The sequence below is a fragment of the Hirundo rustica genome, chromosome 2 (genome assembly GCF_015227805.2).
Source record: "Hirundo rustica isolate bHirRus1 chromosome 2, bHirRus1.pri.v3, whole genome shotgun sequence".
Lineage (NCBI taxonomy): Eukaryota > Metazoa > Chordata > Aves > Passeriformes > Hirundinidae > Hirundo > Hirundo rustica.
In genome coordinates, this window is record NC_053451.1 from 42,700,423 (window position 1) to 42,718,165 (window position 17,743).

A 17,743-nucleotide genomic window follows, 5' to 3' on the forward strand; every position below is an offset into this window, starting at 1 on the left:
ACCTTATAATCTGCAAGACAAAGGAAAGAAAGGAAATTAGATTTGAATAATGGAATTTGAATTTTGGAAGTTAGAAAGCGTATCAATAACAGCCCTGGGCATGTGAACAACTCTGCCTGATGCATTGTTTTTATCAGGGGAACTTACTGAGAAAACACCCCTTTGTTTATGTGGCTCCAGGCTAACATCTGCTGAAGACTTGTTCTGAACATTTCATTTGGCGTGTTATCAACCTAAAGCTGTAACTGTAGTTAGTGTAGAAACACAGATTGCTTAGGGTACCTCTCAGGCAGAAAGCCAACACAGGTTTTCCAATAGGAAGAACCTACTCTTGATCATTCTTAACAGTTCCAGTAGCCTGGATGTCTGCTCATTAGCTGCGCGTTTTTTCACTTATATTTTCTGTGAGTTAATGTTTCTTTTCTTTTGAGTAAGTTAGGTGGCAGGGGATATTCCCTATTATACAAGTCAAGTGGAAAAAAAACCCAAACCTTGAATATTTCAAGGTGGGTTTTTTTTTTTTTAATTAATTCTTAAGGTGCAGATTTTTCTACTCTTAGGAAATACAGTTTTAAAGCTTTAAATGCAGTTTTAAAGCTGTACCTACTGAAATGTCCTGCATTTGTCCCTTAGACAAAATTGGTTTTGATTTTGAGGAGAACTGTTTTCTAAACAAAGGTGAAGAAACTGCTGCATAATGAATCAAACTAGAATTATCTTGAAGCAGCGGATTCTTTTTGTCAATTCTGAAGGGTTGTGTTTGTCCATCTATTTAGTATACATCTGCATTGACATATGATGGAGTACTTGTGATGGCTGAAACTTTCCGTAATCTTAGAAGACAGAAAATTGATATTTCAAGGAGAGGAAATGCTGGTGATTGTCTTGCCAACCCTGCAGCCCCATGGGGTCAAGGAATTGATATGGAAAGGACATTAAAACAGGTAAGGGGAGGCTTTATTCTAAGGATCTTTTAGAATTTTGGATACCAGTTGCACACTAGATGACTTGCAAAACAGCATGCACAAGGGTAGTAATAGGAGAGGGAAAATTATTTTTTACTTGGAAATTGGAAGCAGCTTGGGCTGTTCAAGTTGTTCTGATTTGTAACTTGGAATGCAGGCAGAGAGGAACTACTATTATTTGAAGCTACTGTTAGATCTTTTGAGATAATTGGAACTTTCTCCACTGCACTGCTGAATTCATTTGGTACTATTGCAATAGTGACAAATAACCTGGCTGTACAAATATTTTCATTTAAGGGAAAAGGTATAATATAACCACATAATATAACCTTTCAAATATGTTTCTGTCATCTTCAATAAAAGTAGATTTCTCCCAGAGAAATAATATAGGTGGTTTGGGGATTCTTTTCTTTAAAAAGAAATTACCCAGAGCTATTTTTCTCTGATGTCAGGATTTTGAATTCCTGATGAATATGGATGCCTAGAAAGTTCCAGATCTCTGTCAAGATGATTTAGCCTTTCCTTTGAATGGGACAGTAAAGAAAATAAAAATCCTGCAGTAGAATTTAAATCATTGCAAATGAGCAGACTCCACTCAGGAGAAACTGCTGAGGAGAAGTGACTGCTGACAGAGCTGGCAGCTCTGTGCCTGGAAGCCAAGGTTTTAGACCTGGAGAAAAAACAGCAGAGATAGAAATGGACAGAGGGAAAGAGTAAGTGATTTCGAGCCACATCCTGACTCTTAGGGAGAGAAATAAAGCATTTTGTATGCTTCACATATTCTGTGCAGATGCACAGATCTGTAACAATTGAGAGAAACGTTAAGTCAGGCTTCTGTGTTGAGACAGACAGCATGAGACTTCAAATTCTGCCAAGGAGGTTTTCATGGCCAGATCCTGCTTAAAATTGTAGCCAGCAGCAATATGGCCATGACTTTTTTGGGACAAGGACCACAGCTTGGGTATCCTTCAGTGACACAGTAAAGTGCTGAAAGAAAGAAAAAGTGTCCTGGTTTCAGCTGAGGCACGGGTGGTGGGAAATTGCCACAGCCAATCGTAAGGCTTCACCTCTGGCCTTCTTCATTCTAATGATTCCAAAACACCCTTTTCAAACCCTGTCCCTATCAGCCCTGTATCATCTTCCATGAGAGCAAACTACTTTGCTGCAGCTAAAAGTTGTTGTCAAATTGACCGTGATGACATGTGAGCTCAGGCCAAACTCCATCTAGGTTTTTTCATATGACTGCAGGAGCGGTAAGAATAGTAAAAAATGTACTTGTCTTTAGAACCTGCAGCTGGAAGGTGTTGTTGAGCTGCACAGCATGAAAGAAGAGAAGGTGCACTGTGTGTCTTTGTTAGCAGTTAGATACTGACAAATCTAAGTCTGTTTTCAGCATGGTTTGAAGGAAAAAAGAATATAAAGAAGGTAGATAACTTTATTTCTTTGAACTGTTCTACAGTGGTGTCTTTATGGTAATCTAAGGATGTAGCCAGGGTAATTTGCACTGCTCTGTGAAATTTGAAATAAAGAGCATAAGACTGGATCGTCATGGTGGTTTTTCTTCCATTGGTAGGTTCGAATACAAGGTTTGACTGGAAATGTCCAGTTCGACCACTACGGTCGCAGAGTCAACTACACCATGGATGTCTTTGAGCTGAAAAATACTGGCCCTCGGAAGGTATGTGCTCACATTGCCATCCTCGTGTCATATAAATGAGTTGTGTATGATGAAATGGTTATGCAAACATTTTAAAGTGGACTCTGTGGTTTGAAAAGGTATAATACTTTGGGTTACATGGGTATTTCTGGTGAAGGCAGTTTTTAGCTGCTTTCTACTAGATGCTATTATTCAGTGCCTCAAATTGGGGAACACAAAAACAAGTGTGCATCTTGGAGTGGTGGGATGTCAGTTAGTCAAGCATACTAATGAAAAACAGCTGGATGACATGTTGCTAGGCTGCTGGATGATGGAAAATGGTCAGAATTCTGAATAGTAGATATTTCTTGTATCTCATCCCAAGATTTCTGTCTTAAAAATAACTTGGATTTTTAAGCAAGTTGATTTGTACATTCTGTATAAACATGAATCATAGGCTGTAACTAATACAGGGCTTTTAAGGGTGAAAGGACAAAAGAGGATAGAGAATGAAGAGAGAATGACCTGACTTCTATTTTCTGAAATTTATTGCAGTATCTAATCCTGTGTGCTTGATTGGCTTGGTTGCTTGTAAGCAAATGCACATTAATACATGTCTAAACAGATCCTTCATGTCTGAATGCTCATTATCACTCAGCCCAATCCCTTTGAAAAGATAAGCCTGGGTACTTTGTTGATCCTTTTTCTTCTATGCTGAAATTTGTCCATTTATTATCATACAAAACATATAAGAGCGGAAAACATACTCAGGCTCAAGGATTTTCTTTTCTTTTTTTTTTTTTTTTTTTTTTTTTTTTTTTTTTTTTTTTTTTTTTTTGAGTCATTGAGGCTATTTTGTTTGTGAGGTCATCAGAATAAGAAAAGGGGGCAGGTGATGGTGAATGGGATACTCACTGCTGCTTGAATAGGGCCAAAGCAGTCAAATAGTCCTCTGCTCTTGGCCAGAGGTGACAAGCACAGTAAGTAGTACCACAGGTGAACTGTGTGTCCCTGGAGACTGTTGCCTGCCGCAGTGCTGAGGAGACAGACTGTTAACCTGCAGACCCAGAGCAGAATTACACACTTGGATGAAAAAATTGCCACTATGTTACAGTAGAGAGCCATAGATCAAAGCAAAGCATGTACCTGTATATAAGGTCTGTTGGTGCAGTTGTCTTTTGAAAGTGTGACAGATGGCTGAAGAATAAATTGGGAAAGGTGAGTTTGTCTTTCCTCTCCTGGGAAGTCCACTGCCTTGCGCCAGAAAATGCGTCCGATCTTGCTACCAGGCCCTCCTTCCTTCCTGTCTCCGTAGCACAGCACTGGCAGCCAGGAGGATATATGGGTCGCTGGGGTGCCCTGGAGGAAACTGAATTATGCCCTTTCCATCCCCTATTCCCAGTTGTACAGGAGGGAAGGCAAGGTGCAAAGAGATGTGTTTAATTAGGTCACAACTTTATTAGGGAATTTGCTTGTCAGCAAACTTTTGAAAAGAGTCGGTTTCAACCTTTGTCACCTGTTACGGGCGAGGTGTCTGCCTGGCAGCAAGCACTGCAGGGATGTCCCCATCCTCTCTTCTTGCCTGCAGTTTAAGGGGAGGGTGATTGCAAACAGAGGAGCTATGTCTGTGCTGTGCTAGAGGCCCAAGGTGCTTCTCTTACCTTCCAGTCCTGTCTCTCTGTACTCCTAAGTCATTACCTGCATTTGATATAACAAGTCATAACAGCTTTGACAGATCTGGCTACTCACAAGAATTTATTTCTCATGTATTAGATAATGCTTGATATGTGATCATTGGACTAATTCTGTGGCCCAGCCTGACAAACCCTATATAATATGTGAGAAATGACTCTACTTAATGGAACTAAGAGGCCTTCACTATTAATGTCTTTTTCTCCTGTCCAACATAACATGACTTATGAGTCACCCAGCACTATCCTTTCAAAACTGCCTTTCTATTCAGAGTAACGCATGGCTCTAATATTTGAAAAAGTGATTTTAGTTGCCCACAGCTTTAAATATGTGAAGAGACCATTAAAAAATGGCACAGCTAGACAGAGGAAGACTTCCACATAGTTTAGTAAAATGAGAAATATTAGCCTTTTATGCTCATGTTAGTTTCATTTATGCAGCACTTCTTACTTGGTTCTTCTCTGCAGAGCAGTAACAAAAACTGCTAGTGAGGGGAAAGGGTAGGAGGACAAGGATCACACAGATGTAATGGAATGGCTCATGTGACTGGAGGGTTGTGATCAAGTGATAAAGGCTTTTCACTGGTGCTCAGGGACTGGACCAGAAGAAGTGAGCACAAACTGAAACACAGGAGGTTCCTTCTGAACATTAGGAAGTACTTTTTTATACTCTGAGAGTGATCAAGCGTTACCACATGTTGTGCAGGGAGGTTGTGAAGTCTTCATCCTTGGAGACATTCAGAAGCCATCCAAACACAGTCCTGGGCAACTGGCTTTAGGCTGAACGAGAGGTTTGACCAAATGACTAACAGAGGTCCCTTCCCAGCTCAGTAATTCTGTAATTGTGTCATTCACCATGCATCCTATCACCAAAATTTAGGGGGAAGAAAAGGAAAAGGAAAAGAAAAAGAAATAGGAAAAGAAAAAAAAGAAAGCATATGCATTGTATTACATACACAAGACAGTCTAGGATTTGACATCTGAATTCCAACTTGGCAACATAAAAATTATTTATCAAAATTTTTGAGTATTCTCTTGCCCTCAGTGGCTTGCGTGCTCCAACAGGATCACTTCAGTGGTTACTACAAGGTGCACAGGCCTTCAGAAAGAGCATTCATTCAAAACAGTTACAGCAAATTTACTTTGAAGCAAATATTTTTTGCAGTATTTTTTTCCTAAAAGATAAATTCAGTCTCTGTATAAGTGGATGCAGCTGATATGAAGTTCAATTGCAACCCAAATAGAATTGAAGGTACTTTTATAGCTAAATTCAGTCCTATCCTTTGTGGAGTTTTTTTCCTTGTGGAGTTGAGGTATTTATGGGAAAGTATACTGTTATTTAATGGTCTCAAAGTGACTGTGTATCTCTATACTTTTCTACAAGTGTCATGACGTAACTTTCATATTTATTCAGTAATCTAGTCCAAGAGTTACTTTAGTGCAGGTTTGCACCAAACTCATACAAACTCACACCAATGCACAACTACTAAAATTCCTTTAAAAGATGCCTGTCATTTCTCAAATAATTCCTTCATCTCTGTCTGAATTTTCATATAGTACTTACTTCTGTAACACAGTACATAATTAGTTCTCTGCTTTCTTTCTGAACTTCATAGCATTGAAGAATTGCACAATGAAAAATCATCATTCACTATCATAATAGTTCCTCAAACTGCCAGATTTTGATGTACATATTTTGCCTTCAGCTGGTCACAGTTCTTTGACAAGAACTCCACATTTTCAATAGTCACTTGTATCTGTGGCTGTATGGCTGTCTGGCTGAAAATGAATATTTGTTAGCAGTGCACACTACTAGGAAGAAAACCTTCCTCTCCACTATATCAGCATTGCTGACACTTCCTGTTAGCTGCAGACACCTAAATCAAGGCTCCAGTGCTGTAAGAGCAATCACAAAAATAAAAGGAACATTTCAACAAAATATACCCGAACTTGTGCAGGACAGTTTGTGCTTGTTTGCTTCACTAATAAAAAAAAAAAATCAAAAAAAAAAAAAAAAAAAAAATCACTCATGTTCAGTCAAACTGCTCTAGGGACTGTTAAAATGACTTCCCTCTCTGTGCATTTTTTGAAGTAGGAAACTTGACATAGTACAAGTAAAAATAAAGAGGAAGGTTGACTATTTTAATAAAATACAGAATATATATGTAATGCGTATAAGACAGGAACCAGGAGCACTCCCTTGCTCTTTTAGACTCTCATATCACATCACTGCATTGAGCTGAACATGACATGGAGGCAGAATCCTATGTGAATTTAATCAGAGCTCTGCAATAGTGTTGGAAATAATATTGACTACATAACTGATTTGATCATTTAACCAGTTTCCATCATACTGAAATTTTTCATCCAAGGCACAGAGTATCCTTTGATCCTGACAGTCACATCGAAGCTCTGCCTGGAGCCCACTTTCCACTAAAATTCCTCTTCCTCTTCTAGTAAGATAGACAAGGCATTCCACTTTCCCAACTTTTGGTCTCATGAACTCCTAATTAAACAAGGAAGGGGGCAAGGGGCAGCTGCTGCTGCTGCCTCATCCCCAGGCGCTCCTGGAAACTGAACTGTGCCTGGTTGAATTGCATCTCTTTGATAGAAACCTTTTAAATTATGTGACTGTTAAATCATGCTGGGAAGAAAGATCAGTTTCCCAATTCATTAGGTTCCCAGCAAGCAAGGGAGCCCCTTGAGGTGGGATTAGAACACTGTTCTACTGACACATTTGTGTTCATGTTGTCCACTTGACATGGAGCTGAGTGCTGTCAGTGCTGGGTCAGAGGAAAAAGCCCCATCGGCCTTGTCAGTGGATGCACAGACAGCCATGATATGCCTGCAGAAAAGATAGGGCAAGAAGAGGGAAAAATAGGTTCAGGGGTTTTCCTCCGTGGGATTACAAGAACTGATTCAAATCTGACTATAGAGAAGTTTGTTGCCAGCAACGAACAAAGGCAGCTGTTTTATCATAAAGCTGCTCAGAGAAGGGTTATGGCAGCCTAAATGCAGCCAAGAAGAGAAAAACCTGATTTGTTCCATCTCCCTGTAGGCACTTCCCAGAGATATATTTAGGAAGAATTCAGTCTCACCATGCTTTACAGACAGTGGGAAAAGCAAGTGCCTTTCAAGGAGGGATGCTTATCCTGCATGAGCTGAGTCACTGTCTGCTGGTAATGTCTGTCCTGTGAGTGTAAAGAAAGTGTAAATAACAGGGCTTCTAATGTTGGTACTAAAAGGTCAGTGCTAGCTGTTAAGTGGAAGAAGCCTGGCATAAATCCCTGCCCTGGGGTCTCCTGGGTAGCCCATGATGGAGCAAGGAATTGAATCAGCCATGGGATTACAAAACTGTCATCCAGATGTCTTTCATTCCTCTGTCTAAGACCAAAAGATCTAGAGGACTAGCAAATGAAAATATTCTTGTGGGAAGAGAAAATTCTTGTATCTCATTTATGCCCCAGGAAGGCTTCAAGCTAATGAAAGTGGAATTTACCTTGTGTCTCTATATTTGTAGTAGTTTAAATTTGTAGTTATGCAGAATCTAGACTTTACTGCAAATGAATACATTTTGTTTTGCAGGTTGGTTATTGGAATGACATGGATAAATTAGTTTTGATTCAGCATGAACCTACACTTGGAAATGATACTGCAGCCATTGAGAATAGAACAGTAGTTGTCACTACAATTTTGGTAAGGTGTTTCTTTTTTTAATACTTATACTATTGTGTGTCACAATCTCATTTCTAATTATGATCTAATTTAGTCTGCCAGTTCCTAGGTTAGTGGGAGGATGAGAGCCATATATCTTAATTATACTGACTGTCATGTCTGCATAGATTTTTTTTGGTATGCATTTAATATAATGATTCACTTGAAATCAGGTTTTAAAAATTGAGTTGTGGTAATTTTTTTCTTTTATTCAGTCTTTCCCATTTTTTACTAAAATAAGTCTCAGAGATATGAGTTCTTACAACCTCTAATTGATAAATCTTGACTCACAAGAAAGTGGAAGAAAAGAAAAACCCAAAACCTTTAAATGAAAAAATAGAACAGAGGGTATAAAATGAGATTACTGTAATTCCAGTACCCCTTTTTGTTGGTAAACTATAAACTCAATAATTGACTTTAGCAAGAGCTAAAATTCTAAGTAATATGGTTCAGTCAGCCAGTCAAAACTGGATTATCTACTGTTAATTGTGAATAAAAACATTAATTTAGTAGATGCATTCTTAATATATTTTTTCAGCATTGCAGTAAAATTGCCATTTTAAGAAAATATAACTAGATTTGGAGATTGATTTTCCAGGACTATTGTGTTTTTAAATAGTGGTTGCAAAGAAGAATGAGTTGTTTCATTCATTTACATTTTTAATTCACAATTTTTCAAAACAATTGCTTCTTACAAATCTGTATTTTAAACTAAATATTTAACATTTTTTTCCTCTGAAGTCAGATATGCCCTTTAAAGCTGATGTTTGTCAAAGCCAACTGGCAAAGGGTGACCTTTACGTGACTGCTTTTAAGATTTTACATCTCAGTTCACTGCCCTTTTCACCTGCTTCATTTAGACAAGATATGTTAACCCAATAAACTGTGTTTCAAAAGGGGAAGAATATTCTGTAGCTGTCATTAAGAAATAATTTTTCTAACTCAATACAGAGTTTAAAATAATCCAGAGGAAAACACCAAGACATTTTCTAATTAAAAATACAGTTATTTACCAGATTTTCAGCAGTGTGCATCAGCATTTATGTATTAAGTATGTCTTAACAAATCTCCTGTTGATGGTTATCATTTCAGGATACAAAACAACCAAAATACTATATAAGAATTCAGAATGTAACTCCTAACCAAATTGTGTAACTTTTAATTTTATTTTTGCATGGGAATTTTTAAATATATGTATCTTTTTCCTTTAAAAAAAAAAAAAAATTTAAAAAAAAAAAAAAAGACTCGGTGATGGAAAAAATATACTTCAGTACAGTCCTCCTCTTTTCAGCCTCTGATGAAGAATCCTATTTTAAGAAATTGATCAAGGAAGAAAAGAGTCCCAAGATGCTGCGAACATTCCTAACTAAGGCTCAAGTATTAACCACCAGTCTAGTAACATTGAGCTAATTTTTCCATATGGATTACTGTTCCTCTGACTGGATGACCAGGCACTGAACCACCAAGAAAAGTTCTGTGACTAATCTGAAATGTCTAGAACAGATGATGTTAACCTTCAACTTTGCCAAGCTGAGAAGAGAATGATGTGAATTACAAGCTTTCAGTCGAAATTTTCCTCTCAAACCAATCCTGATACCTTTGACTGAAGCTCTCACACATGAATACTGTAATTTCTATAAATAGCTCCAAGCTTAGGAGAAGCCACTAAAATATAATAATGAAAAGTAATAGAAAAGGTTTCTGTTCACCAAAAAGGAAAAAAAAAAAAGGAAAACAAGAATGCTTTTAAAATGTGTTATCTTGCCTGTCCTATTTGCATTGAAGCATTTTGATATGCAAAATAAATGTTATCTTCAAGAGAACTTTTCCAGCCCCTGTATTGAAGGAACTGGTGGGATCATTTGCAAATCTAAAAAGCTGAATTAATATTCCAAAGCATGCCCTGTATTTATGCAGCATGTCATTTTTGGATAAATTCAGTTAATTGAAAGCAGCTCAGTTTCTTGACTAAAACTGTCTCCTTTCCATGTTTCAAAATCACAGTGCAAGAGAAATATATTGAAATTTGGTTTGAATAAGAATATATGGTGAATTTTGCCTTATCATGCCCATCTCTCATATACTATGGGAGCTGCACATATGATGCTGAAGGCAGAATGGAACCATGATTCTTAATATTGGCCTGCTAGGGCAATGTACTTAGCATCTGCAAGCATATGATCACACACACAAAGAAAAGAAATATTAACTAGAATAACTTTCAGAGTACTGTTATTTTTCTCTTCTTTGTTATGTTGCAAATGCCACAGAGACTTTTTCACCTCTTCATTGCCCTCTTCATGTTGAAGGGAAGTTGAACCATTGTAGATGACACATTTAATTTAGTTGCATGCATATTTTCCAATATTAAACTGAAAAGCTTCTGCAAGCAGTGCTGTCAGACTTTTCAGTCTTCAAAGACAGATGTCATGGCAGCATAGGAAAAGCTTACAGGTTTTCAGCATGGCTCACTTTAATTTTTGCCTGAAGCCAAATAGCACAAGTTGATTTGTCCTCTGTTTCTTCAGCTTTTATGTGTCTATGCTTACTTTGCCGTAGTGTGGCTGTATGGCTGTTGCATAGAAACTGCATTATAATTAATTAGCTCTGCACTCAAAGAATTTAGTACAGTGTTTTCTACTAGGCAAAATGTATTTTTCATTTGTAATATAGTGAGAGCATGTAGAAGTTATTTTACATATTTGGTTTAGGCTCTGAGCCTATCCCCAGTTAGCTATGTGGCGCAACAGCGGCCCAGAGAGAGGAGGAAGCAGGAGCAGGCCATTTATAGTTCCTGTTCTGAACCTTATGTGATGCACAGCCTCCTGCACTATGGAAAAGACAGATTTCATCCTACCTGTGCAGAAGCATTCCCTTTGGGGGGGGATGATAACACCTCCAAATGCACAGTAGGCTCGTTGTATGACTGGAGAAGGGGATGCTCTTTGCAGCCCCAATCTAACACTAGGGTAGAGTGACTTGACGACATAGGGTGGATGATCATCTCTAATTCTGCAGGTTCAGAAATATGGTCACAATTTATTGAGATAGAATTTAGGGAAGTAGGCTCAGAAGACTAATCCAAAGTCTCCAGTACGTTTCATGATACAGTCAACTCTGTACTTAACTCTGAGACTACAAAACTTAATGATCACAAAATTCCATTAAAACCAAAGCTTGATGATGAACTGAATCTGCATTGTGGCTTACAGTTCAATACCTTAATAAGATATCCTTGGTGTTGGCAGATTGTTTGAAGGGCAGGATACAGTTCTCAACCAAGTCACCTAGATGTGGATGACTTTACAAAGGGTTCATTCAGTTGCATTCAGTGACATTTAAGATGCTCTAGAATATACAGCCTGTCCCACATTTCTTACACTGACCCTTGCCTGTCTCATGCTGTATATGTGACTTCTCCCTCCAGATGTTTTAGCCAGTGTGTGTACTTTTTTCAAGCATGTAGGGTAAGTTTTGCCCCAAGCTTTTGAGTCCACAAAGATATAGAAATTGATTCAGTGGACCATAGATGGATGCTTTTTACTGAGGGTATCAGACCTGTCTGTAAAGGGTGAGCACAAAGCATCTGTAGAACAGCGCCTTGGGGTCAAGCAGGTCACCTAAGACATCTAAGAAAACAGGCAACTTTCATTAGGTGAATGAGAATCACCATCACTGTTTTGACTGATATACTCTTGAGAGAGCCTTACCTCAGAAATTCTAACTATAGCCTTTTTTCACATAACAGAAAAAATATTTTTTCATTAGAAACTTTATTAATTAAATTCTTCAGTAGACTGGAGAAAAAGATGAAGTTTGTTGCATGAAAATAATAAAAACTTCAAACCGAATCCCAGACACTTTATTCAGAAAAAAAAAAAAAAAAAAAAAAAAAAAAAGAAAAAAAAATAAGTCACCACAAAACCTTCCATTGACATTTACAGAAGTTTCTTTCAGAATAAAGTGTGATAGTGTCCCCCAGCTGTTCTAAAAATCAGAAATTTCCTTGCACAGATATTTTTCACTTTTACAAATTATTTTTGCAATGTTGAATATTTTGAATTCCACTTTAGAATAGGAAAACCAAGTTTAGATCTGTTTGTTATTTGGGTTAGTTACTTTGTCCAGCTTCCCTTATAGTATGAATCATCAGTTGTGAGCATTTAACTGTACACATGAATTTGTGGCAATGTGGTGGAATGATTTGTTTACATCTATAAAGGTAATTGTTGCAGACATCAACTTGTATTTGCAAATGTTAAGTATTGTTATGAAATTGTGAATTATATAAGTAAAGCTTGCACCGTTTCAAATATCTGTTCTGTGCTAGTCATTGGTCATTTCAATGTGGACTTACTTTTCCTTGATTCACTACCCCATCGAATACTCTTAAGCAGCTGAAATCTTGCAAATATTGCAACGTCAAACCTCATTCAGCAGGTAGTCAGACGTATTTTATATCAGTAGGTTAAACGCTCATAGTCAAAAAATATAGTGAGCACAAAGATAGTGGGGAGACATAATCTTTCTATTAGACAAGATGCTATAACTGGAAACAAGGAAAAAGTAGGCCTATGTTCTCAGCTATTTCAGCTGATTTAATAAAAGATATTACCTCTCCACAAACTACTTGCATCTCTTGCATTTTTAGACTACCATGATTACACTAAGATTACTACTAACTTCAAAAATTCTATTGCAATGGATTATACAGAACAAAAATATCTTTTTCGGTGACACAAATAGAAAAGAGTATCAGGATACGGCCAAGTACATGCTGTTGATCAATTCAGATATTTAATGGCTTCACAGTGTGACCTTGAAAGCTCATCCATGTAAGTTACTTGTTAGCAAACCAGTAAAACTTGCCTTTCAGTGTCTTTATTATAACAACTAAACACCAATTTGAAACGCCCTCAAAGTCTGAAATGGACAGGATTTAAACCTAGGGCTACTATTTGGTTTCTTTTTCTTAAAAAACAGTCTTTATCAGAAATTCACATGCAGTCCCACCTGCATTCCCCCATCAAATGCTATCTTGAAAATTGATATCTGATTACTTGGCAGGTAAAGTAAGCACAGAAATTAAAAGAGGTATAAAATAGGTTAGGAGGGAAAGATCAACATAGTAAGCAAATGGTAGTAGGTGTTGCTGTTATCTCTAATTGTATCATTTCACACTGGGAGATCATATTCAGTTGCTGTTTCTTTGAAAGCAGTCACAGCAAGGCATGCTGTCTTACTCTACAAGATAATTGCATTACAAAAATTGCTCTCTGCTGTATTTTTCCTCTAAATCAGTAAGATTGGCATAAGAAAGGGAGCTGGATAGGGAAGAGAACCAATGTAGTTCCTCCAAGTACCCAACAGATCCCTGTCAAATCTTGGTGGTCACTCCACTGAATGGGATGGCCTCTGCTCGTATCTGCCAAGGATAGTATTGTGCCACCCCACTTCCCTTGTCTGTGTTCCCTCACAGAACTCCAGGGTAGGAGGACTGAAGTTCACTTAACTTTTAACGGAAAAAATAAGGCATCTGTCATTGGCTTTGCCATGTAGAAACGGTTAAGATGGTTTTTTTTCAGCAGTCCTTCCAGTGATTAGGTGCAGGCAGAAGCCTGGGTTTTGAAAGGAGAAAGCTGATCTGGCAAACTCTGTGCCTGCCTTTTTCGAGTCCATTGCCAGAATTATCTCCTAGTGTGACTCTAGTTGCATGCCTTTGGCTGGGGATTTATGGCTGAATCAGAAGAGCTAGAAATCACTAATTCTGGTCGTTAGAAAGTAAAATTGCTATTGAGATGCAACAAACAATGTAGCTGAAGCTTGTAAGGAGAGTTCACAAATGTAGGACAGTGGACAGACTTGATTGCCCTTCTATCAAGAAGTTGGCTAAATCACAGACTGTACTGAGTATTTTTCACCTCTGTTTATTTTCAAACTTTTTGTGTGCAATAACATATGTGGAAAGACACATATTTTGGCTTTTCCTCTTATGCAAACACAAAGCCTGTGTTAGGGAGGAACCTTTTATACACGTGGTCAAAATACTTCCGAAAATCAAGAACTACTGCAGCGATCAAGATCTCCCTATTTTTCTCCCTCTCTCCCTCTAGAAGACCAGTGGTTGAGATTAAGGTGATTTACATAGGAACAGGAGTACAAGAAAAGGTGCAGCTGCTGGTAATACTCAGTAGTTTTCCTCTGAAGATGCAAACTCTAGACAGGCAAAGGCATTGCACTGCACTTATGTAATACCACCTATCCTCCCTTGTTACACACCTAATAGAGGTTACCAAATTGTTGTTGCTTACAGATGATGTTCTTGTAGTTTCAGTGAAGCAGGCATTGCTGCACTACAGGTTTAAATTTATTTTTATTTTTGTACAAATTATATCTGTAGGAAAGATGTGAATAGGGCAGAGTACTACCAAGGTTAGTGTCAAAAGGCGAACATTTGCCAGAGATAGACCAGAGAAAACTTAAGTTGCCAGTATTTTCTGATGTAAATTCAAACAAAGGGTGAGCTAAGTCACCCTTTATATTAAACGAATACTTCATCTGGAACTAGCTCTGAATATGAATTATGTGAGGTGATTTAAAATACCATCAGAAAGTATAGTTTTACTTAAAGAAAAATGACCTTGATTTCCCAGTCGCGTAATGTTCACTATTGTGATGATTTATACAGGGGATGCAAGATCCACTCTTCAAGACAGGTTTTACTCGTTTTCGATGGCACTCACTGTCCCAAAATATTTGCTACTTCTTTTTCATACAACATGTATAGTCACTGTCAACTTTATACCATTCTTGTCCATGCATATCACATAAGTTCATCCTAAATGACCTTGCAGAATCTGTACTGTTTATTTTAAAGGGAAGATGCATTTTTTTCTTGGGAATGTATTTCAATGTTTTCACTAAAATGTATGTAGCCTTTTAGGAACTATACATTCTAAACCTCAAGAAAGGAAGTCACTTAGGTTCTGCATCTGAAATTAGATAGGCAGTAACCACACTGTGTTAGAGGATATGCTTACTGAAGTCAGAAGTCTACATTGTACCTCCATGATCTCACAGCCCTTTGTACTTTATAGGCCCAACCTCTATTCATGCTTTAAATTTAGCGTGTACTAAGGTCTTCCATTTAAAACAAAGTATGGTTGATAAGTCTTGTGAAACATCTAATCCAAATTAGTGTAAAGAGTATACCTTGCCAGAAGGATTTCTGATCATACATTTTAATTTAAACCTGCTAATACTGTCCATGAACTTCTTATAAAGTGTGTGTTGTTCAGTCAGTTCATGACATGCTTGTTTTTTTTTCAGACTATATCCGGTACACTTCTCCTTTACAGTTCTACTTCTTTCATTATAGGAAGCCCCATATGTTATGTTCAAGAAAAACCATGACACGTTTGAAGGGAATGACAAGTTTGAAGGATACTGTGTAGATCTGGCATCAGAAATTGCAAAACATATTGGTATCAAGTACAAAATTGCCATTGTTCCTGATGGAAAATATGGAGCAAGGGATCCAGAGACAAAAATCTGGAATGGGATGGTGGGAGAACTTGTTTATGGGGTAAGCATACCAATTTTTGAAGCAGGATTTAATTTATCATAGTGTAAGTCATAAAAAATAGGAAGTATATGTGCATTTTATTTAATCTTGGGGTCACAGAAAAGAAACAGAATCTTGTTTCAGATCTGTGTGTTTTCACTTATTTTCAAGATAAAATAAATAGTTTCATGCAAGTTCTACTATTTATTCAACTAGTATCTTGAAATATGAGAACATCCATAGTTTGTATATCTCTTAAAAATACATTAATGTTAGAGACCATTTATTCCTGACATACTCTAAAACTTGGTGGGGAAAATATCACTCATTAACTCATTTTCACGGAATGGGGGACAGATCTTTTTAAAAAGATAGGATTTTTGGTCTAGTTTGAGAAATTAAAAATCCAGCATCATATGTATTAAACATAGGTAATAAACCACTACAGACAAGTACTTAATTAGGCAATTCACAGTGAAGATAGACTTTTAATATGATCATCAATAATAAAATTTAAGAGCAAACCTGGTAAGCCTAACAACTGAGAACATTATGTTATAGAGTGATTTGGAGAAGGATTCTTCAGAATACCATAATATTTAGCAATTCTGCTGACACATATAGTTCCAATATTTAAAGAAAATAGCTCCAAGAAACCTAAATAAATATTCACAATATCTGGTGTTAACAAAAGTAACAAAACTCAGAGCTGAGCTTGCTGATGACTGCAGTTGCTAGTATCTGCACTGGGAACAGTTCAGAATTCTTAGAGAAACTTTTCATTTCAGTGATGGAATAAAAAAATCCTCAAACTACTCAGGTGTGAATATTTCCACCCATGAACTCATTACATGCCTCAACCTCCCCACAAAAACCTTCCTGCACACCAGCTGATTCATCCTCAGTTGCATTTTTCACAATTCCATTGACAGTTTGGTCCATATGTTGCAAAGGCCTCGTGGCTTTTGTAGCAGCTCCATTTCAGTTCCCTTCTGCCAGTTTAGCATAGCTGATAAATTCTCCATTAGCATCAGCTCAAGGGACTCTGCAGAATGAAACAGTCTCTGTGCTGTAGGAGTGTGGGAAAGGTTGCCCCCAAATTTCAGTGATCTCCCCTCCCCATTGGAATGGAAAAGTTATATCATGTTCACAAAACTCTCCATGTTCTTGGAAGTTCATGAAGGAACCAACCTCAATTTTGTCTTCAATGAGTAGAAACACTGAATGTCAACCAAAAATATCTACTTCAGTGGCTTGAAAGCCGCTCAACTCTTAGAATACTAAAAGATAAAGATTTTTCAGACTTATTTTTTCAAGTATGGAGCTTACTCCTTCTCTGACTTTTAATTGCGATCGCAAACCCATGGACATCAATGGCCAAGTACTGTTTTATACTAGAATGTTTTTCAATAATCCAAGAAATGTTACTATTTATGAGAAAACTCTTTTGCTCAGATGCACAGTTTCTGTGGCCTATCACCTAGTTCAAAATTATAGAGGAAACTTGATATGAAACTTTCATTTTCTGTTTGTATTTTTTTTCCTTTCTTTTATCTTAAAAATTTTACCTCATCAAACCCAAGCTGCCCTAGGACTAGACTGAAATAAAAATTGTTTTAAGGAAGCCCACACAGTTATGTCAATACCTACAGCTTTTAACAGGGCAGTAAAGTTCACAGGCATGAGGAACCTGTTGCAAATTACCCACATGAAGAAGGCCAGCCCAGAATACAAGGCCGACACTTCATTTTTTGTAATGGAAAAGAATGAGGAGGAGGCTCTATCTGTTTAGGATGGCTGCGGAGTGTGATTCTGGGACTGGGCCCTGGGTATGCACTGCAGCAAAGCTCTTGGAGCTGCTTTTTTTACTGAAGTCAGCTGTTGCCTTGCACATTTGCTCCACTGTCATAAGGCTCCTTGAGGCTGTATCCACCCTGGTGTGTCTGTGGCACCAGGGAGCATCCCTGGGCTTGGCAATTCATCTAATTAATCTGCTGAACTGCAAGAATGGTCTCTGGAATATTTTTGGCCCATAATTACTGTCCAAAACAATTCCTGAGCCCAGTGGAACCCTGGGACAGAGCAGAGGCCTTTCCCTATAAGCAGCTTGAATGTGGCCATGCAGGTTTAGAGGTCAGGTGACTTTCACAGCAGCGACGCGGCCTGTCCAGGG

The 17,743-nt window shown here is 37.7% G+C and overlaps 1 protein-coding gene across 8 annotated transcripts in view; it reads left to right on the top strand.

Annotated features, from left to right (window-relative positions):
* GRIA4 (glutamate ionotropic receptor AMPA type subunit 4) overlaps positions 1–17,743 on the top strand; it is a 221,320-nt gene that overhangs the window by 148,756 nt on the left and 54,821 nt on the right. For 6 of the 8 annotated variants that reach the window (XM_040090112.1, XM_040090095.2, XM_040090103.2 and 3 more), the window contains exons 7-10: positions 777–944; positions 2,539–2,643; positions 7,878–7,988; positions 15,385–15,591. In XM_040090112.1, coding sequence (XP_039946046.1) covers positions 777–944; positions 2,539–2,643; positions 7,878–7,988; positions 15,385–15,591 — 591 coding nt within the window. Of the gene's footprint in view, positions 1–776; positions 945–2,538; positions 2,644–7,877; positions 7,989–9,297; positions 12,324–15,384; positions 15,592–17,743 lie in introns of those variants that run through there. The other 2 variants (XM_040090163.2, XM_040090153.2) reach the window with 2 other exon arrangements.